The sequence below is a fragment of the Erithacus rubecula genome (assembly GCF_903797595.1).
Source record: "Erithacus rubecula genome assembly, chromosome: 13".
NCBI classification, from domain to species: Eukaryota; Metazoa; Chordata; class Aves; order Passeriformes; family Muscicapidae; genus Erithacus; species Erithacus rubecula.
Window position 1 is genome coordinate 15,915,440 of NC_136665.1, and position 21,420 is coordinate 15,936,859.

The 21,420-nt window shown below is 44.8% G+C and overlaps 2 protein-coding genes across 2 annotated transcripts; one reads left to right on the plus strand and one right to left on the minus strand.

The window, feature by feature from the left end:
* The first annotated feature begins 567 nt into the window (after positions 1–567).
* On the plus strand, positions 568–10,389 carry ARL6IP5 (ARF like GTPase 6 interacting protein 5). The gene is made up of 3 exons (XM_079317458.1): positions 568–946; positions 8,120–8,337; positions 8,655–10,389. Exons 1-3 carry the CDS (start codon positions 771–773, stop codon positions 8,825–8,827), a joined length of 567 nt encoding a protein of 188 aa, XP_079173584.1. The 5' UTR covers positions 568–770; the 3' UTR covers positions 8,828–10,389.
* On the minus strand, positions 10,206–18,312 carry LMOD3 (leiomodin 3). The gene is made up of 3 exons (XM_079317439.1): positions 17,884–18,312; positions 14,653–16,047; positions 10,206–12,732 (listed from the first exon to the last, which is right to left on the minus strand). Exons 1-3 carry the CDS (start codon positions 18,178–18,180, stop codon positions 12,706–12,708), a joined length of 1,719 nt encoding a protein of 572 aa, XP_079173565.1. The 5' UTR covers positions 18,181–18,312; the 3' UTR covers positions 10,206–12,705.
* Positions 18,313–21,420: the final 3,108 nt, after the last annotated feature.

Genomic DNA, 21,420 nt, shown 5'->3' on the forward strand with positions numbered 1-21,420 from the left:
TCCTCCAAAGGCACAGTCACCCTGTTGCCCATTTTAGGAGCTCTCTAAATAGAGAGTGGTTTAGAAAGGGGACATTATTTCGTCTGCACAGGCAGAAGTTTCCGCAAATCAAGCATACCAAGGGGTAAAAAGTTCCGTCTATTATATAGCATAATTTACATGAACCCGCCTATATACAACATATTCTCCGCCCTCCTAATGCATATTTATTTAGGTGATGTAATCTTACGCAATGCCTGAAACCCAAAGGTTTTTTTTAATGAGGTAAATTCCATTGTAGAAATTGTCAGACTAGATCAGTTACTTTGCAAAAGGTGAGAAAATTCAGCCTGAAGACAGAAAATTCAGCTTGAAGACATCAACCCCACTAACAGAGCCCCCCTGTCACCCGCAGGACCACCTTGGCTGGGGCTGACACTTCTCGTGGTGTTCCCCCCACTCCTCCTTTTCCTCACAGATGATGCCCAGTGGCTTCGCCACGTGAGTGCTCAACGTGCATCACCACTTGCTGAAGGAACAATGAATTCGCAGCGATTATTGACAGCAGCCCCTGTCAGCTGCCAGCCCTGGGCGGTGACACACGCCTGTCGCTTGCGCTGCTGCTCGTTCTCCGGCGGGTTCAGCAGCGCGGAGCGGCGGGGCCGGGCCGGTGTCGGTGTGCCGGTGCCGCTGTGCCGGTACCGCGGTCTCTGCCGGTGCCGGTGCCGGTGCCGGAGCCGCCCCGGGGCGGTGCCCGGCGCTCCCGAGCCTGCGCGGCGGCGGCGGCGGCCATGGAGGTGCAGGTGGCCCCGCTGCGGGCCTGGGACGATTTCTTCCCCGGCTCGGACCGCTTCGCCCTGCCCGACCTCAAGGACATCTCGAAATGGAACAACCGGGTGGTCAGCAACCTGCTCTACTACCAGACCAACTACCTGATGGTGGCCGCCGCGCTCGTCTCCATCGTGGGGTCAGTGGCGGCCTGGCGGTGCGGCCGGGCAGGGCAGGGCAGGGCAGGCGGGGTGCGGCGGCCCCGCTCCCGGTCCCGATCCCGGTCCCGGTCCCGGTCCCGGTCCCCGGGCGGGGGCTCTGCGCCACGGGAAAGGGCCCGGGCGGGATGTGAGAGCACAGGGGCGGGGGAGCTGCCTTTTCCCTTCCTCCTTTCTCCTTCTGCCCTTTCCCCTCTTTTCCCCTTACCCTCTTCCACTCCCCTTTCCCCATCCCGCCCCTCCTTACACCTCTAGTGTCGTTTAAAAATGTAGAGGCCTGCTGCACAAGGGAAGGCTGGGTGGCGGTCGGGTTTGTGATGTAGCGTTGGGGTGTGACGGCTCCGAGGACTCGCTGTTTGTTATCTCCCCTTCCACGGGCTGCTCCTCCAGCGCTGTGCCCGAGGCGGAGGCGGCGATGCAGCGAGTGCGGGATGTCGCTGAACGCGGAGCGATCTGTGCTCACTCCCGAGCCTGCCCTGCTCCGGCTGAGACACGCTCAGCTACGAATGGAAAAAAATGCTCTCTGTTAGTGTTCTAAAGTAATGTTCAAGACAAGCCGTTCTTATTTCTGAGCTAGCTAGTGAAAAACTTCACTATAAAATAAATAAGGTACCCTTTCGTTTTTGTGGGCAGAATTCAGGCATTCGAGGTGGGCCCATCTGCTGGTCACAATGTTGTGTCACACCCAGCGTTCTTGAAGGGAATGAGGAAATAACCTTATAATCACCTTCTGATCAAAGGCTATGTGACTCTATTTCAGGTACTGCCCTAGGATCTTTGGTCAGAAAGCTCTTAAGCAAGACATGCAGAAGAAATGATGATTAAGCAATTAATTTGGAAACTGAAATATTCCACTCTTCTCAAAGAGCAATGCACAAATGCTTAAATTGGAGAATTGCCCAGCCACCAAGCCAGAGTGGCTTTGGCTGAAGTACATCTTATCTCTTATGTTGCAGAGGCTTAATCAATTTTTTTTGGTGGGGGGTAAGCATTCTGCATCCTATTAGGGCTTCTGAAGCTGTTGACCCAGCATCGAAGTTGATAAAAATTCTCTGGCTCACAGGGGACTTTGACCTGTGGTCTGTGGAAGGATAGGCTCAGAATCCTACATTTTTGATCTTGATGCATATGTTGGTTTCAGGTTCAGTATAGTGGCATAGGCCTTGTTCTTGTGCATTTTGATGGGGATATGTTGCAGTGATCTTTAGAAATGAGACTGGCAAAATGAGACTTCCATGGTTTTGCTGTTCTTCTGCCACTTTGTTCTAGACTTAGGTGTCATTACCCTTGTTTAGCAGCACGATGCTGTAGCCAGCTCTCGATGAACAGGTAAATCACAGTGTCCCCTGGGAAGCTCTTCTGCCCAAGAAGTTGAAAAAAGAATGTAAATAATTTTGGTATCTCCAGTCGTAAAACAGGGAGGGCAGCAGTTTTTACTCATCCTCCTAAATTCTTCCTTTTGAACTCTGCTTTTCTTCAGATCAAGGGAAATTTGTCTCCCACTTATTTCCTACTAATGTGCTGAGGTAGGAGGTGGAAGAGGAGGAAGAGAGCCACAGAAGATGGAAACCAATATCAGAACTGCAATTATAATATCTTAATATTGAGTGACAATCCTCAGTGTTGAAAACTTATGGATGAAGAAGACATGAAGTGGGATCTTTATCTCCTTAGAGTCTTTGGTATATGATGGACCTGATTCTTTTAATACATAAGTAAAATCAGATGGGAGAAGACTTCTAAAGGAAATGAGATAATACCTCAATAGAGAAGAAGTATCCATTTCTTTTAATAGAAATATTTTTCATTTGCCCAGACTAGCTTTGAGGGAAAGGTAAAGAAAGTTCTTTTGACAAATTTAAATTGATGACTAAGTTGTCTTCCACTTCATTCTATAATGGGCAGGAATGCCTGATAAATGATGAATCATGACTTTTTAGGAACTCCAGGGCTGTGTCCAGGCCTAAGGGCAGGATTATTTGGAACCACTAATGGAGTGGTCTTCCTGTGATCAAGACTAAATTTATCCCATGACCAACTCTACCTGCTCATAAAGCATCTAATTATATAGGCAGACTTGAAATGCAAAGATAACATTTTCAGCTGTTGCAGTACTGTGGTTGTGCTGGGCTGACACAGAAATTGTAGCCCAGAGCTTTCTTGATACTGGAAATAGAGTGCTTTGTGCCACAGCTTTAGTTTACTGCTCCTCCTACAGCAAAGCTCCCTCCCTGCATATTCCCTTAAGAGGGACTCTGGACTTGTCTGCTTTTTCTTTTTTCCCCCCCCTACAACTCTGTTGCAGTAGATTGCTGATAAAAACCAGGATCTTGACAAAATTCTGCCCTTTCTCCCAGTTATAAAAGAACTGGACTCCCTGTTCTTACTCTGAGCCAGGGCCCTGTCATTCTGAGTCCTGTATGAATTTTTATTAAAATCAGGGCCTTCAGAGCCTCCCACATCTTGCAACTTCCCTCAAACAGTCAATGTGGTTAATAAGTGAAATTTTTCTGTTCTTCCACCTACTCTTAACAAGGCCTCTCTATCATGTAGTTCAAACTTAACTACTTTAAATTAATGTAATTTCATCTAGGCTTTTGTTGCCTAGATGTACTTGCTAAAAATCAGCTTCTAAATGTGACAGTTTTAAAAAAGCGTACTGAATTTCAGAATACTGCATCAGAGTGCTCCTTCTGTCTTGGAATAATGTTCTCCTTGCAGCCTCAGGTTTGGTGTCTCTTTCCTTTCCCACTTTTTCAAAGCATCTACTGTCCATCTGTACAACTCCAGCAGTTCACAACTGTGTCATATTTTTTTTTCTTTGTTTCTTCCCCAGACCTTAGCTGATACACTTGCAGTGATTCCCTTTGCTGAAGCAAAGGCTTCAGGGCAGCAAAATGTTTAGTTTCTCTCATGCTTGATGAGAGATTAGGAATGAGCAAGCAAAACACATAATTTTAAAACATGTTGCATAATAATATTGGTGCATAACTTCATAAAGGTCTGGCAGTTCTGCAGGCAGGAATCTGTCTCCCAAAACCATGCAAGTGAACAACAGTAGGTACAGAAGCATTGCTAAATCCATGGATGCTGAGGACTGTCCCTTGAGCCAATGTGCTATTTATAGTTTTATGTGCTACCTGTAGTTACAGCTGTATAACCTCAGTGAAGCTCCAAGTATAGGGAGGGAGGGAGGATGCAGAACTTAATCTTTCAAGTTACTTAAATTAATACAAATGAGCACATTTTAGTGCTCTAACCTGCCCAGTGCTTGGGTTGTGGTGGAGCAAAAGGAATTTTCATGCTTATTTCAGCCTAACTGAGCTGCTCTAAATAAGAAAATGTTCTCAATGACTGCCAGTTTCTTGCTCAGTGCCTTTGTTTGGACTTGCCTGGTCACATACAAAAGAAACAGATGTGACAGCAGCTGCTGAATAATCACCCCAAGACAGTCATCTAAAATGGAGATGATAGGAGTGTGGAGCTATCTTGCTTTTGCTTTTTATGTGGCCTATCCTATTTCTGGTTTGTGCTGCTGGAGGCTACTTGCCTTACACAAAGGATGTGCCTTGCCAAGCTCTTTTTTTCCTTATGCTACAGCTGTATGTCCTCCCCCTCTCCTGCTGTAAGGCTGTGCACAAGTGCACAGGTATGAAACAACCTGACAAGAAGAGGTGATGTGATAACTCACTGAAAGCAGAGGTTTTTGTGTTTTCCTGCTCCTGTGTGAGAATTCTGACCTGTTTTGTGATGCATGTAGGGCAGAGCCTAGAAATACGAATCTAGTTTAAAAAAAGGATTTCATCTTCATCTGTTTTTGCTGGCCAGGGGTAGCTGCCAGTACTTCCAGTGCTTCTTCCCACACAACTGCACCCCCAGCATCTCTTCTCTCCTGAGGTGCTTCTATCAATACAAAGTGTCCTGTGGTCCTACTTCACACAGAACAATGCCCTTTCCCCTGCAGCCATCCAGGATGTTTCTTTTGTGTATTTATTTTGCCTGTCTCTACTTTGTATCTAGGTAGATGCTGAAGGAAGCCTGGTATCTGCAGGGCAGCAGGAAACTGAATCTGGGTGATGGTTTTTCCTTGTCACATTGTCCCAGCTGTACTGGAGGTCACAGCATCCCACCAGGGTTATACCTTGTCACCATAGAAAACAAAGGAGATCACCCAGCTGGGGTGCTCTGTTGGCACCCCCAAATGCTGTTAGTCCTGCCACACTCACTGCTTTCAGGATCAGAGAAGTTAGTGGGTTTTATGTCCAACCCTAAAAGAGTTTTTCTTCCCTTAAGTCCTCTGAGCAATATAAACTCAAGTCACTGTACCCTTGCCATGCTGATAGTTCTCTGCATTACATTTTTAGGTATTTGATGTCTCATAAATTCCTGCTAAAGGAATTATATTTAGAAAGTATCTTGTAACATAGTTAATGGCTGGTCACTCACCTTTTCTCTGCATCTCTGAAAGACTTCCAGCCTTCTTGCCTGAGCACAAATTTGTCCTCTTGTGTTCTGACCTCTGTTTAAATAAGGCAAATATCAGTAGTTCAACAGTAAGGTGACTTCTAGAGCTGTTACATGCTCTCTTTTTCCCTAGTCTTTGTTCTAAAATTACATATCCCTGTTTTTTCCTTTTTAGTTTTTAGCTATTGTGTTATTGAGAGCAGCATGCCAACAGATCTGAGCAAAACTGGATAATGGAGTTCTGCCTTCCTGAAAACTGCCATTGTTATAAAAGAATTTTCTGTATATGAATTTCTAGGATAATCTTAGATAGTGCTGTAAATTGTGCTGTAGGTCAGGCAGTAAAGGGTGGCTTTGGCATATGACACCCTCTCCAGCACAGTAATCACCAGTAGTGAAGTCCTTGGACACATGGCTGATAATGTGAATACTGGTTTTCAGTGGCAACTGTGATCCCCATCTGTGTTCATGTGGCTCTGAATGCCTTCACTTGATACTTCTGTTCACTGCTCCCTTGTACGTGTTGGAATGCAGCCCACTTCAGAAAACATGTGATGCAAATCACTTTGCTCAGAAAAGAGGGATCTTCTGAATGCATTCTCCCCTCACCCCTCTTCATATCCCTTACAGCCAGTCAGTTATAAAGAACTTGTGTAATACCAGAAAGAAATGTAGAGCAGAGAAGTCTTTGGTTTCTTCCTTATAAATATGGAGGGATGGTTCTTCACCACAAGTTTCTGAAGTTGTAATAAGAGTAATGGGAGGTGTAGTGGTGATAAGGCTTTGAGAGTATTTTCCAAGCACATGGAAATTGTAGAGTAGAGCTCTGCCTAGATCTTTGTTGCTTCCAGGATTATCTTGTCCATGGATTTTTAGCAACGAAAAAAAAGACTGTTGTGAGTTGTGTAGGTTTGGCCATTTCTGCTCCAAGACAGCTGAGGTGTGGAGGTGAATCCTACTTTAAGAATCCCATATGTCCAGTAGCACATATATAACCCAGGCACCAGTGTGGTCCAGTCGTGAGTCACCCTGCTCCTGCTGCAAAGGAGCACAGATGAAACTGATTTCTTTCCAGAGCAATGCTGTTCACTTTTTCCAGTCTGGAAACTTTAGATTGACAATTCAGAGCTAAATATAATCTGGCTGGCTACAGGGAGTGACTCAAGTGCAACAGGCAACTCTGGCCTGTCACCACTTAACAAAAAGCCCGACTGGCTTTTCAGCATGAGTAGCAGAAGCAGGTGGGGAACTACTCTAAATTTTAATCTTTTTCTGTCCAGTTGTCCTGTCTCCTGTTGGCACAACTGACTTGAAGAATCAAGAGCCAGTCCTTGCTCTGAAATAACTCTTGGGGGTTCTTCCTGCTGCAGGAAAAGGCTCCCTCACTGCAGGTAGAGTGTTGGCAGTACCAATCCTGCAGCAGATTTCTTCCTCCTGGGCCGGATATGAAGCACAGACCACAAACCATAACATCCTCCTTGGCAGTGGGGAGGACTGGTGAGTCACTGGGCATGGTAGCTTTGGAGCAGCAGGATGAGCTGCAAAGTCTGCAAGAGTAAACCTTGAGCATGTCTGGCTTTATCAGGGCGCTGTCATGCTGCTGCCATAGTTGTAATAGCCCAGAGGCCTCAGCTGCTGTGTAATCAGATCAGTGCATGTGAAAGCCAGAACATCAGAATGCACATGAATTCACATAACTTAATACCATTTAAGTGAAATACCATAGAGGCTGGATTCTGGGTGAGTACAGAAACAAGCTCAGCAAAGTCATTGCTGAACACTTGATTCTGAACAAGCTCTAAATGCTTGGAAAGTGGTTTGAGCAGGTGACATTCTTGCCTTTGTCCAAAAAAGGAACTTGCTGTTTATAGTCCAAAGCTGATCCACTCCATGGCTTGGTTTGCTTGGAAACTGATAACAATAACAGAACACAAACCTCAGCAGTGACTCTCTTGCCAGGCCTGGCTCTTCTTCCTGTAAAGCCTTAATCACAAACTCCAGTTCCTTCTGACTCTCAGGTGTGCTTGCTTGTACTGGGCTTCCATCTGTTGTGCTAACAGTGGCAAGCTCCTTTTGCAATTCTTTGGTTTGAATGTAATGCAATTCTTTTGCCTTACAATTCTTCATGCAATTCTTTTGCTTGAATGTAAGCCAATGAGGAGGTTTATTCAGAAACAAGAAGTAGTGAAGTAACTTCCTTTACTCAGTGTTCTACCTTTCCCATTTTGCAAACCTAGACAAGACAGCATGAAGAGCTTGTTCATCTGAAGCCTAGCCTGAGCCTGGTCTTGGTCATGTGAAGGGAAAAGATCAGTCAATGTTGTCTCCATCTGGATATGCTGACTCTGGGTGTGATATCAAATGAATTGATTGCAGAGGTAGGAGGGGTCCTGGTGGGCAGTACTTCTGTGATGATGTACTGCAGAAACTCATCATACTGAACTAAGCTCAGGGAGAGAACATAAAGACAAAGATTATCTGAATTCAACACTAAGGGTTTCTTCTTCAGTTGTACTTTTTACTTTTTTTAGCTCCAGCTAAAGACCTTGGTGAAGGTCTTGGCAGCAGCAACTGCCTTTTCAAAGCCTTACCTCCTAGCAACATTACCACTGAGCTGGCTGGTCCTATATGGACACAAGTGATGAAGGCTCTGAAACTGAACTCTTTGTTGTTGTTCCTCTTCTCTGCAGGTTCCTGAGTCCCCTGAACATGCTCATTGGTGGCACAGTGGTGGTGCTGGTTTTCCTGGGCTTTGTGTGGATGTCACACAACAAGGATATACTCCGCAAGATGAAGAAGCAGTACCCAACCACCTTTGTTGTGGCCATCATGCTGTCTAGCTACTTCTTGATCTCCTACCTGGGGGATGTCATGGTGTTCATGTTTGGGATCACACTTCCTCTCCTCTGTAAGTATTTGTTCTCTTCTCTGGGAGGGTAGAGCTGTGTGACTTGAGCTTTCTCAAACAAGTCTGCAGAGTCTAAGTCGGTTGTTAACTTTGTCATCTGTGTTTAAATGGTCCTAAACTGAACTGGGGGAGGGGACAAAAAGGAGCACAAGGCATCTTTAATGTTATTATTAAATGGGTACCTGTGGTCACTCAAGCAGTCATTGATACGTCATCATCTTCCAGTGATGTCACAGTGCTGGGATGTGGCTTAAGTGCTGCAAGAACTGTGCATTCTTTGGGAATTAACAATTAATGAGTGTGTTTCTGTCATGCAGTGATGTTTGTCCATGCTTCCCTGAGGCTCAGGAACATACAGAACAAGCTGCAGAACAAGATGGAGGGGATAGGCTTGAAGAAGACCCCGATGGGCTTCATACTGGATGCTCTAGAACAGCAAGAGGATAGTATCAACAAACTGGCTGATTACATATCTAAAGTGAAGGAGTAAGCAGCTGCAATGTGGCATTTCTGCCTGTTGCAGGAGTGTAGTTGCTATTTACTATTGTTCAAGCTTGCTTTCAGTTTATGTACAAAACAGGAAATGCATGTGGTACAGGTTAATAGTTGCAGGATACAGGTATTCCAAGGTCTTCAGGGCTCCTCTAAGAACATAAGAACAGCAATTTTTTTCTATTGTATAGCAAAATGTTCTGGTGTTTACACAAATACATACTAACTTAACCATGTTTGCTTGTCTCTTCTTCTGGGGGTAGAGGAGGAAGAGTGGAAATGTGTGGAATGCAGTCTCTCAAACTGTCTTGTAGCAAATTGGTCTATTAAAACAACATCCCTTTCATCTCAGTTCTAAAATATTGCAGTTTAGGCAGGTTATGCTGGGTAGCACTTTTCAGCCTGGTGATGCTCAGATGAGCTGGGATGTATCACAAGCAGGTATCTCTTGCATCCTCCAAATCCCTCCCTTGAGTGCTCTGTATTACAGAGACCACGTTACCAGCTTACCTGGCATGTGGTAAAACTGTGCAGTGCTTGTGCCCAGTCTGGGCTCCAATCCTCACCTCACAGCCCTCCTTTAGCAGCCCTGAAACAGTCTGAATAGCTGTAAGCATGAAGAGTATACATGGCACTGCCTGCCAATCCCAGTAACATTTACCTTCAGGCTCTCCAAAATCCTCATCCATAGAACTGCTCCCCTCTGTAGGAGAGCCAAACTTCCTTGTGTACCAGCTAAACTCTGGACAAGCATGGGAGAAAAAGAGAGAGTTTGGATGAGTTTGATTTCTACCCCATTGATGTTTTTAAATACTGCTGCTTTAGGACTTACCTGCTTTAGTCTGCACAGGCTGTTTGTAGATGGAGGTGTAAGTGTGTTCTTGAATGTGGGTCATCTTTTTCTTTCTTCTCACCCAGAATGCAAAGATGCAGGTCAAACATGCATCTATTGACTCTGTACTTCCAACACTCCTCAAAGAAATAAACTGGATTTCAGGTTTACAAGTAAAAGCAATAAATGTCAAGATACAATTTTTGAAAACCCATTCCAAATTCATGAAGATAATTGCCTGTTAAAACTCCTGATGTTGAAAGCAGTGTGGGGGATTCTTTTATATATACACAACTTAATTGCCAGCTCTGATGGAATCATCTTGATAACAGGAGCTTACCAACAACAGGGGGGGTCCAGGTGAGACTCCATTTCAAATATTCTTGCATTTCTCTTTTCTAACCAAGTAATTAATTTAACAAAAAAGCAAGGATCCTTGAAGTTGAAGCTTTTATGTAACTTGCCATGCTGTTTCCATAGTGAACTGTGTAGAACTCTGAACATGTCATTCCATTTAAGTGTTAAGGTGATCAGTATTTATCAAAAGTGTCTGTATATTCCAGCTGAAGAGTCAATGGCCTGTTCCTCACTTGTAGCGCATGGTCTTTGTTTTTCAAAAACTGTTTCCACACCTAAAGAACATAGTAGCCTATGACTTCATCATTACAGTAGCATTTTAAAAACTGCACAGTTATGAAGAAAATAAATTCTAATGGTTGGAAACTTGAGCTCGTGCCTGTGTCTGTGGCTGGGGTGGTGGGAGATCTGCTGTCACCCTGTGGCTCGTGCCACAAGCTCATGCTGGGGTTGAAGCTGCTGGCTCTGACTGCTCTGTGTCAGCTTTGTTGAGGCCCAAGGGACCTCTGAGCTGAAATGTTCCAGCCTTGCTCTTGCATCCTTAACACAGCTGCTCTACACAGGTGGAATACTTAGGGTATTTCTTCATGCAGTTTTGGTCTCTTACATAACTCTGCTTAACTGGGATTTCACATTTCTGTTAATTACCTGAGAGGGATTTCTGCTTCTAGGATTACTGGGAGCTGTGCTTTGAGCAGTACTAATACCACTTCTGCTGCAGTCAAAGCAATGGTGTGATCTCTGTGTCTGCCTCCCTCCTCCTGTGATCACTGAGAGGCTGCCTGGTGGGAGAACATGGATCAGAGCAGAATTCACAGGCCATGCTCTATCCACCCTGGAAATTCATGTTTGGCAGCTTCTGGGTGTAGCAGTAATTGGTGTCTGGAAGCTTGGATTGGAGATGGTAAAGCACTATATTATATACTCCTTTGTGCTTCTCTGTCCCAACTGCAGTCTGAGCTGCAGCAGCCTGGCCTTGAAGCCAATCTGGTGAGCAGTGTGCTCCAAGAGCTTTCCTGGGGAGTTACTTGGTGCATTTGTCACTTGTGCTGTGTTCTGTGCAAGGGCTTGGTTGGAAGTGCCAAGCTTCTTCCTTTCCTACTCTTGCCCTTTACAAAAAGAAAGGGCTGCAATGAAAATTATTTTCATTTTTTTATGTCACTTCCCTGTGTGTGATACCTTAAAGCTACTTGCTCTCTTAGGCAGCACAGAAAACAGCTTTCCCAAGTTTGGGGCATTACATTTACAAACAGAAGTAGAGCTGAGAAGGAGCTTTACAAGTTTGAAAGGTGGAGATTGGAAAGAGACCAGGTGATAGGTACCAAAAGGACAAGCACAAGTGAAAATTTGAAAAAGTGAGAGTAGAGACAAGCTTGGATTCAAGACGTCTTGGACATTGCTGATACTTCAGGATTATTAAATAAACATGGGAAGGGGGAGCAGGGTGGAACTGGGATTTAGCTGCTAGGGGAAGGTTGCTAAGAGTTACCACTGAGAGATTAACTCACCTGAAGGAAATCCTGCCAGGAGCTACAAAGCTGTGCCTTTGGGTCAAACAGGAAGGTGCATTTTAGCACAGGGAAAGCCTTTGTTCTTTCCCTGTGCCTTATGGCTTTAAAAAACAAACCAAAAAAAAAGCCCCTAAAACAATTGGTCTCTTGTGGATATATTTCACAAGAGTGTGACTTACCTGTAGCTGCTTTACAGGAAAGACATCAGAAAATTTTAATGTGGTTATAAAGAGGGAGGAGGAAAAAAAAACCTGACAAAATTACTAAGGAAAAACTACATTGTGTATATACAGGTTTTACCCCTTCAAATCCAGCCCTGCCAGGATGTGACATGCTATTCACACATCATACTAGGGGGAATGAGGAGTGTCTTAAACCCCTGGAAAAGAGGTGAAGCTCCTCTTCCTGCCACAAAAACAGCATGGAGAGAGACCTAAAATGGCATTTCAGTGCTCTCCAAGGTGGCTGCAATTAAGGATTGCAGTAAGACAGAGGTGAATCACAGGGATTGAACATCACAGTTCTCAAAGCAGAGCATGGCATCATCTCTTAAATGCTGATCAGGTACATTACAGGACATTGTTCTGCAATAGAGGGAGCTTGGAAGGTGTTTGTTGTGCCAGAGCAGTCATTGTCTGTGAGGGCTTTGTTAGCAATGCAAGTGCTGCACACATCTTACAGATAGAGCTTTATTTCAGTTCTTTTTCCTTAGCCTAAAAAATGAAGCTGTATACATGGAAACCAAATACATTTCTCATGGACAAGAGAGTAATAAAGTAGCATGTGTGTGAAAAGAAAGATAAGATAAAGCACAGCATGTTCCTGCAGAATCTGGCAGCAGAAGGACAACGTGGAAGCAAAATAGTTTGCTGACAAACTAGAAAGACAAGGTTATTGATGCCTCTGAGAAAATACTCCCACAACAAACTGAAGCCTCAAATCCACTTGGCAGACAGATGGCAGTGGGATTGTTTGATACCTGATGGAAATGCTTAGCACTGACTTTTCCCATGCCAGCTGTTTCCACCACACTTGTATAAGTGTGCATTGCAAGCTTTGTTCCCAAAGAGTTGAATACACCACCTGGGTTCTGCAGAAAACATCTGCTGAAACAGTTGTAAGCAAAACTTGAATAGTCCTTATTCCAAGTTGTTTTCTTCAGGTCAGTCTGGTCTCTCACTCCAGCTGTTTTGGCAATGGCACCTGGACAAGGACATGAAGTATTAGGAGGAGGAAATTTCTCAGTCTTATTTACTAGGCCAGTTTAGTCTAATACAAACCCTCAGGAACTAAAAATATAACAGCTGGGAACTCCAAGGAGCTCTGGTTGGGAGCTCTCTTTTGTTTGGAATGTCCCACTTGATATTTGCAATGCTTAAGGTCCAGGAAATCAATTTGAAGGCATTGAGTTCCACCACAGAGAGAGCAAACACCTGGCTCAGCTCAAGCAGTAAAACTCCATTTTAGAAATGAAGCTGATGGAATTGAGGCCAAAAGATCGTGGAGAATGGGGATAATAACACTGTAATGCCCAAAATCCAAGCCAAGTGGTCTGATGACCAAAAAAGAACCAACCCAGAAAATCCCCAAACAATCCACCAGAACAAACCACTCCAAGCCCCCAGGAATGTGTCCATCGTTTCATCTTTCCATGGCCTGTGATAGCAATTGTTATCAATACACCATTAATTGATCCCTCTACCTTTAACCCCACAGTTCTCATGGATAAAATCCTCCTGATCATTTTGGGGGGAATGGCTGGGGTTCAGTATTGTCTGGGATGTGGAACCAAAAATGCAACCCCTAGACTGGCCTAGAAAGGCCAAAAATGCCCTGAGGAGAGGCCTTGGCTGCAGCCAAGTTACACTGGCCAGCAGAAACTCAGAACACCAAAACTTGCCTAGGGGACAGAATGTTCAGGGTAATCCTGAACCAGGATCCAAGGTCACTGCAGGACCTGCCCCTGACAAAATATCAAGACAGACTACTCTGTCTGGAATTACTGAGGAAATATCTATTTCTTTGTAGGTATGAATGAAAGCAAAATTAAGCCTGCTATATTAAAATGTCAATATTGAAAGAAAAAATAATTACAAAGTACTACTCGACTATTTTTAATTACAAGGGAATTTCTGTCCTCTTCCTCGAGCCTTGGCAACACAAAGAGGCTTCAAGCTACAAATACATCAGCCAGATTTTAGGATTTCTTGAATCAATGCAAGGGAATATAACAGGTCAGAAGAGCAAGAGGTTAAATCTGGTGGCCAGCATTTTGAGAAGCAGCCCATGGCTTTGATACCCAAGTGAGAGCATATCCAAGAGGCAGTGTTCAGCTCTGAACAGGCATTCTCAAAGTCAGAATGATGTTGGACTCACTTGAGTTGACCACTGAGCCAATTTTCAGTTGCAAAGTTTTAGTTGAAAACAAATACAGTACCACTACTTTCTTCCCACAACCTTGTTCCATCTTCACTGCTGGTGGATCTAATTTCTTTTTTCCTGTTAGCACTAGAATTTTGCAATTGATCTACATAAGGACAAACAAAAGAATGAGCAGCAAAGGATCACTAAAATAACACACTCCTTGTTCCTGGGTGAGGCAGGCAGGAGCTGGGCTGCAGACTGAGTCCAGGCTGGATTTCAGTGTGTGCCAAGTGACAGTGCTCTCTTGTGTAAAGTGAAAGCTAAGGAAAGACACAGCTATTGAAGAGAAAAATATGGGGCTTATGGGGGCTCATGTGAAAAATAATGCCTGTTGTTCCTCCCGAAACAACTGTCTTAAAACAGCACATGCCTGTCATAACTAATACAGTATTTTGAGTTGATTAAGGTTGAGTTTCTGTGGGTTTGCTCACCTCCTGAGTGAATTTCCTTTCTTTTACCTCGTGGCTGCAGACAGAGATGCTGCAGCCTTGGTGCTTGCAGTGAGTTCCCTGCCCAAGCCATAGCTCAGTGCTGCTGGAAAACACCACCTGCATGCCAGGAGGGGCAGCCTGACACAAAAGGGTGACAATGCCACGTGCAGGTGCATTTGCCAGCCCTGCCAATGCCAACATTTCCAACCAGAGCTCAGAGCCCAGCAGTGACTGCTGCTCCCCACCCAGAGCCACGCTCTGCACTCACCGGCCTGAGATAGGCGACGTTGCTCTGGCGGATGTCATTGAGGAGCTGATCCCTCGGGGTTATTTCCACCAGGGGAGGGGGTCTTCTCCTGGGAATTGGTTTGAGTGTTTTGATGACATCCTTGAGGTTGGTTTTCTCAGCAGGCTCAACGTACTCTGGCACGGGGGGTTTGCGCTGAGTTTTCTTCAGCTTGACCACTTTGAAGCTGATGGGTTTCTCTCTGCACGGCTGCTCGGGTGCTGGTGGCCTCATGTTCTCTTGCCTTTTGCTCAGTGACACAGCTGCAGGAACGGGGGGTTTGGGGGCTTGTGGGGGCTCCTGCATCCTCAGCTGGGGCAGAGGTACCCCCAGCATTTCCCACATCCCAGGGTGCAACCCAAGTCCATTTTCCAGCATCGCTATCAACTCTTTCTGCTCTTTCATTTGCTGCTGCCTTTGCCCTTCTTGCCTCTTTTGCCTCTGCTTGTCCAAGTTCCTGCTGAGCAGGTTGGTCACCACCATCCTGGGCCCCGGCAGCTCAAAGTGGTAGCCCATTTTCAGGAGGGTGGTGTTGGCTTTGAGCAGCCTGGCAATCTCCATCTCTGCCTGGTGGCCCAGCAGCCCCCGCTGGTTGTGGAAGCGGAGCTCGGTCAGCGTCTCGTTGTACTGCAGGCAGCGCATGATGGCAACGATGCCCTTGCCAGAGATGAAGTTGGAGTCGATGTTCAGGGTGGTGATGCTCCTGTTCTCCCTCAGCATGTTGGCCAGTGCAAATGCCACGTTGTCATCTGCCCCCACATTGGCCAAGCTGAACGTTTTTATGTTCTTATTCTTTTTCATGGCGTTGACAAAATCTATCAGCATTTCCTTGGGGACGTTTTCTATGTTGTTCAGGTTGAGCTCCTTCATGTCTGGGTTGTTTTTTCGGACTTTCTCCAAGCTGTCTTCTAAATTGGTTTGATTTCCTGAAGGCCTGGCACTTATCTTCATGAAGCTGGTATCCAGTGCTAACTTCTGGGGGATGTTCAATTTCGATATTTTCTTTTCATTTTCCTTGGGCTTTTCTTTGATTTCTCCTGGTTCTGTACCTGGCTTCTGACTTATCTGTTTGCTGTGACTGTTCTCATTGGTGTAATTCTCCTTTGTTTCCAGTTCAGTCTCATTTTCTTCTTCTTCTCCTTCCTCCTCCTCCTCTTCACTATCTTCCTCTTCCTCCTCTGCTTCTTCTTTCTCATCCTCCTCTACCACTCTCTCCTTATCAATTCCATCTTTCTTTGTCTCCCCAGGCTGTGTTCTTGACTCAGACACGTGCTCATTTTGGTAATGTCTCTCTTTTCCCTCTGGTCCTGGCATTCTCCTGCCAGCCATCTCACCACTGCTGCCAGCCTCACCTTCCGTCTCCTCTGCAGCACTTCTCTGAGGAAGACAAAACCTCACAGCTGAAATAGTTGCAAAACATCTTGTTACAACAACTTTCTGCTCAAATAAACATGTAGCAGCTGGATTTAGATCCCTCTATGCCCATACAATAGACAATAATCCTTAAAAGTGTCATTACTGTAAATTCAGGCTGTACCAGTTTGCTTGGGAACACAGGAATAGTTTGTTCCTAAAGAGGCTGCAAACCAGTTTCTCATCTTTGCCTACTAAATTAAATCCTGACAATTAAATCCTTAACATATTTAATGATATGTTAAGATGGTCTTTGAACCCTTCTGGGGTTAAGAATTTCTGATCCAAAGTCTCTTTCTGGATTCAGAGCAATCTTTCTAATTTCTTTGACAAGAAAGTTTCTTTGTATGCCCCAAAGCACTGGACATCAGTGTGAGTCCCTGATGGTTTGCTCAGCCCAAGGAGGAGTGAAGAGAGCACATTGTGACCACTGTGGAATCAAGTCCTTTGATTGTGCAGCACAAGGGACAGCCAGGCCACCTGCTCTGGCAGTCCCAGAGCACCACACCTAAGGCAGCACCTCACTGGAGATAAAGTATTAGCTCAGTTTGGAGTTCAGAGATAAGAAACCAGCCCCTGCACAAAGCAGTTGCAGGGCAGTGAGGCTCCTACCATCCAAATAAATCCATCCATATAAACTAGTTGCAAATATCTACCAATTTCAGAGACACTACTCACTGAGATTTTTCTGTAGCAAGCATCTTTTTGCAAGTGGTTCCTCCATCACAGAGAAATGCTAATAAAGCACTAATAAAACAAAGCTATTTCCTTTAGATTTGAGCTGTTCAGGCAGGACAGTGTCATGGCTTGTGCTGCACCCAAAGTCAGACAAAATGGTCCCAGTCACTTCTGCCCTTGGGGTTGTGGTGGTGAATGGCTTTGGTGTGGGGTTTGCTTGACCAGCTGTGAATGCAGAAGTCAGCTCCACACCCAGATTTCAGATTTAACCTCAGGAGTCTTTAAAAAATTGTTTCTTTGAGTGTTAGAGTGTTGTAGGAGAAGAAAAATCCTACAGATTCCCCCTGGGCTCCAAAGCCCAGGAAAACTGCCCTGGGAAGTCTGGGATGTGCCACACTGGTGTGTATTAGCAAACTACTGATATTTAAAACAAAACTAAAATAAATCAGCTACCTCAAATTCTAGTGAACTTCACATGCAAGTATCCATGCATTTCATCTGGCCAAGTTTCAATCCTATTAACCTATTTTTAAGTGTAGCCCTCATCCTGAAAGGTATCTAAGTATGACCTTAACTTTATTTCAAAGTCATAGGGATAGTCAAATAAATTTAAGCACTGTATTGAGTGGGGTTGAACTAGTTCACAGAATTTGCATGCTTGGTTGTTAGTGAATATTTCACCCTGTTAAAATACAGTGGTTTGGGATTTTTCCCCAGTAATTCTGTCAGTTAATAGTTTAATTTGTATGATTAATATAATCTTCCATGGAAAAGCAACATGGTGTTCTTCCATATGCAAACTCAAACAAATTAGAGTTACATCATCCAAAACTGATCTTATGACAGTTTCTCAGTGATCTGCTTTACTCAAATTAGAATTAGATTTTTTTTTTCTATTCAAAATCTTAAGTAAATATTTGGGAAAAACAATTAAAAAATTACTAACCCTGACATCAGTCCAAGCCGGATTCTATTGCTGATGAGGCTTTTAGGATTAATCTACTTTTGTTTGTACTTTACCTTACATAAGGGGCAGAAGCAGAGGCAGGTAAAGGTATTAAAGCTATAAAACAGATCCCCCTGCTGATGCTTAATAAATATTTGTGATTTTTTGCTTGTTACCTCAGAGGGCAAGAGGGTGACAGGAACTCTCTCATCCTCGAGCATGCGTCTGGATGCCTTCTGCCAGTACAGGTAGTCAACCAGGGACCTGTGGTCAAAGCTCCCCGTGGGGGGTTTCTCTGTCTGATCCCTCTGTATCATCCCAGTGGGGATTTCAGGGTCTGGGGCCATGACTTCCATCTCACTCTGCAGCTCCTTCAGCTCCTCGGGGGACAGGTTAGCCAGGATTTCATCCTCATCAATGTCCTCAGGGCACACGTCTTCATCGGAGTTTTGGCCAAGCTCAGACATGTTCATTCTTCCCTCCTTCCTCTGGTACTTTTTTTAAACCTAAAGAGAAAGATAAAATTCAGAGGATTTTCTTCTTTTTCCTCTCACTAGCAGTGGCTGATCCAGTCAAATCGACAAGTTCATGTTTTGGTCATGAGCTCCCAGGCTCAGTGTGGGACACAGCCCGTGCAGCTAAGTCTATATTAAGCTGCACTTGGCTGGATAAAGAGAATTTATGGCCATGCTCCATTTTCAGCAACCTGTCAGCTGTGCAAACCCTTCTGACATTTCAGTGCAGCTGGTGTGTCCCCCTCTGAGGGAGGCAGAAGACAGACATGTTCCAGAGGATTCCCAGGACACTGCCCTGCCCAGGGCTTCATCCTGTGCTGGAAGCAGGATAAGGGACATTAGTGGTACCTGTGAGATGTGCAGGGGAAATCCAGCCTCTGGGAAGACCCAGAAAGGTCTCTGTAGCCATAACATCTCCAATTTATCTCAAAAGGGCCAAAGATCACAGGCCCTGTGCTGCCTTTGGCCAGGTCTAAGCCCTGAGTGACCATCACAGGGGGTTTTGGTGTGAGTGCAGCCCCCTCAGCTGGTGACCTCTCCCAAGCCTCACATCCTGGTCAGAGGAAAGTCCTCCAAGATGGAAAAAGGCAGCTAGAGCTGGTACAATATCTACCTTGTGCCTGGGGACAGAGGTCCATGCAGGGACAGGCACCAGCCCTCTGAAGCAGCCTGAGTGCTCCTGGGGAAGCATTTCCCACCCAGAGGCAATGCCAGTGCCTTCTTGACTGGCCTGTCCCTGTCATGAACATCATTGGCACCATCAACTCTTCTTGGCTGACAATCTCAGGCTCATCCTTCTACTTTTTACCATTTTTTTTCCCCCAATATTAATAAGCAACTACAAATATTTACTTTGTTATATTTGTAGACCTGATGTAACTCCTCAAACTCCTTTTTTTGTTAGGTGTCCATTTCATCTAAGTTTTTCCTTCTTTCCACAGAGTATTTTATAGGCTGCTAAATTCACACAGCAAACCACACCTCCAACATCACATGTGCATGGTTTCTTTGTAAGAGCAGAGTCACAAGGATGGATAATTTTGCAACTCACAGTTTGGGCTGTTCATTAGATCAGGAAGATTTCCTCGCATGATTTCAAATTTTCTTTCCAAGGGTCTCAAATCAAATCCTCACCTTGCAAATGCAGCTTCCATAGGAGAAAACCATGGGGGAGAGGCTGTGAGACCATCCCTGCCAATTTTAAGCCATATTCCTCATCACAGTCTCAACCACGCTCTGCTGGAGCCTGCCAGCAGCAAAGCAGGCTCTGCATGGTGATGGTGCCTCTTTGCTGTGTTTTGTAACATGAAACATGGGGTTCTAAACCCTGTTAACCTCTATTAAAAATCCATTATCCAAAGGTCCTCATTTGTTTCCTGCTGTCACACAGCAGGGAAGAGGGCAAAAATTTAAGAACGGAATAAGTGGTAAAAGATAATAAAAATCCAAGCCAAGAATGCAATGGCCTCATTTGCCCTGTTGGTATTTCAGGGGTGTCCTCATCCTTGTTTTATATTATGCAGTAGCAAGCACAACAGCAGACCCACACATCAATCTATCTGCTCCAGCAGCTCTCACCCCCAGCGACTGCTGCCCATAAGAGAGCCCATAAATGCTTTCCTGATGTCATCAAATAAATCAGTGCTCTTCAGTAGCCAGTATGCTGCTCTCCCAGACGATGCAGTTTGGGCCACAGAAGCTGTGGATTCAGTGCTTACTTCTGACTTGCTAATTTCTTGACTGTAAATAAAGCCCCATGGCACCTTCTTGGGTTTCCATGATCCTCAGCCAGGCCATCTTGGGCCATGGTCTTGTCAGATCATCTAAGTTAAGCAGGGTCAAACTCATGAAGTCCTCTTGAGAAGGAAAACAGGGGTACTGAGAACACTATCAGGTATTTAAAAACCACTTTTTCTCTTAAGCAGAAATATATCACTTGTCAAGACCACGATTAGGAAACTCTACACTGGGAATGATGCATTCCCCACCAGATGCAGAGCAAGGGGCTGCCTGGTGACACCTCTCCTGGTGACACAGGTGCTAATCCCACAGATTTCCAAGGTGGGGATCATATTTTGCCTACTTTAGGTCTCTCCTCCATAAATTATGTTTCCAGGATGTACTTCCTTTCCTAACACACTGCTCAGTGTTTTGGTGTTGTGGTAACAGCACATTAGAGCAACAAACAACACCCTTGAGGTGAGGACACGCTCACAGTGGGTCTAAAACACTTTTCCAAATCTAAACTCCCATCTTCTTCCCAAGAGCATTTGTTGGTGTTCCCCTCAGAGCCTTCCAAAATAATCATGCATTTCTCAACCTTCATTAAGACAGGAAAGGCTCTTCCACTAGTGACTCTTGCTATTTCCACACCAATTTGACACTTGCTCAGGAATCCCTGGACTAACAAGCTGCTGCACGAGGTGCCCTGTTACCAGAGGGCAGAGCTGTGCTGTGCCAGGGCCCCAGCAGAAGACAAGAGGTTCCTGCAGCAATCACAGAGCAATTCCTGCAGGTAGCAGCAGCTCAAAATTCACGCTAAGTAGGAGCCCAAGAGGCATTAAACAAAATCATTTTGAGAGCACATGGACAGAAGAAGAGGCAGGGACTCACATATGGATAAACTCTGGAATGAAACCCACCAGCCTCTCCTGCAGGATTGTTTCACTTTATTCATTTTTGTCTCTTTTACACATTCTGTTCAAAAATTCCAACCTATCTCTCTTGAAAGACCAAAGGCTGACAAGTTCTTAACTTGAATATCAGGAAGGCCTGGCCACTATGCCAGCCTTTAACAGGAGGCATCCCATGAACCCATATTTTGAGTGCCTAAAACTGTTCTATTTTTAAGGTAATTGATGGGACACATGCTGGCCAAATATTGGAGAGCAATTTCTATAACATTGGCTTTTGGTTTTTTTGCTCATAAACCCTCCCCACATTCATTCTCTTCTATTCATGGCATTTCCAAGTGCAGCTGGAACAAGTCAGGGAATGTCCCATGTAACATAACCTTGCATTACTTTTAAGAAACTCGTAGGCTGATGGGAGAGTCTAAAATTGACAATCAGTAGCATACACCAAGCATGTCCAGAAGTGCAGTGTAACCCAATACAGGGATTATAAAGGGTCAGATGATGAGATCTGAACAATAACAACCACTAAGGAGCAGGAGCAGTCATAGAGAGACACCCTGTG

What these genes read in the sequence shown, in the direction of transcription:
- ARL6IP5 (XM_079317458.1), top strand. Translation starts at nt 771, where the DNA reads ATGGAGGTGCAGGTGGCCCCGCTGCGGGCCTGGGACGATTTCTTCCCC. An exon ending in GCGCTCGTCTCCATCGTGGG is followed by an intron (nt 947 to 8,119) that starts GTCAGTGGCGGC and finishes TCTTCTCTGCAG; the next exon opens with GTTCCTGAGTCCCCTGAACA. An exon ending in GATCACACTTCCTCTCCTCT is followed by an intron (nt 8,338 to 8,654) that starts GTAAGTATTTGT and finishes TCTGTCATGCAG; the next exon opens with TGATGTTTGTCCATGCTTCC.
- LMOD3 (XM_079317439.1), bottom strand. Translation starts at nt 18,180, where the DNA reads ATGAACATGTCTGAGCTTGGCCAAAACTCCGATGAAGACGTGTGCCCT. An exon ending in TCACCCTCTTGCCCTCTGAG is followed by an intron (nt 16,048 to 17,883) that starts GTAACAAGCAAA and finishes TGTCTTCCTCAG; the next exon opens with AGAAGTGCTGCAGAGGAGAC. An exon ending in ACGTCGCCTATCTCAGGCCG is followed by an intron (nt 12,733 to 14,652) that starts GTGAGTGCAGAG and finishes GTCCTTGTCCAG; the next exon opens with GTGCCATTGCCAAAACAGCT.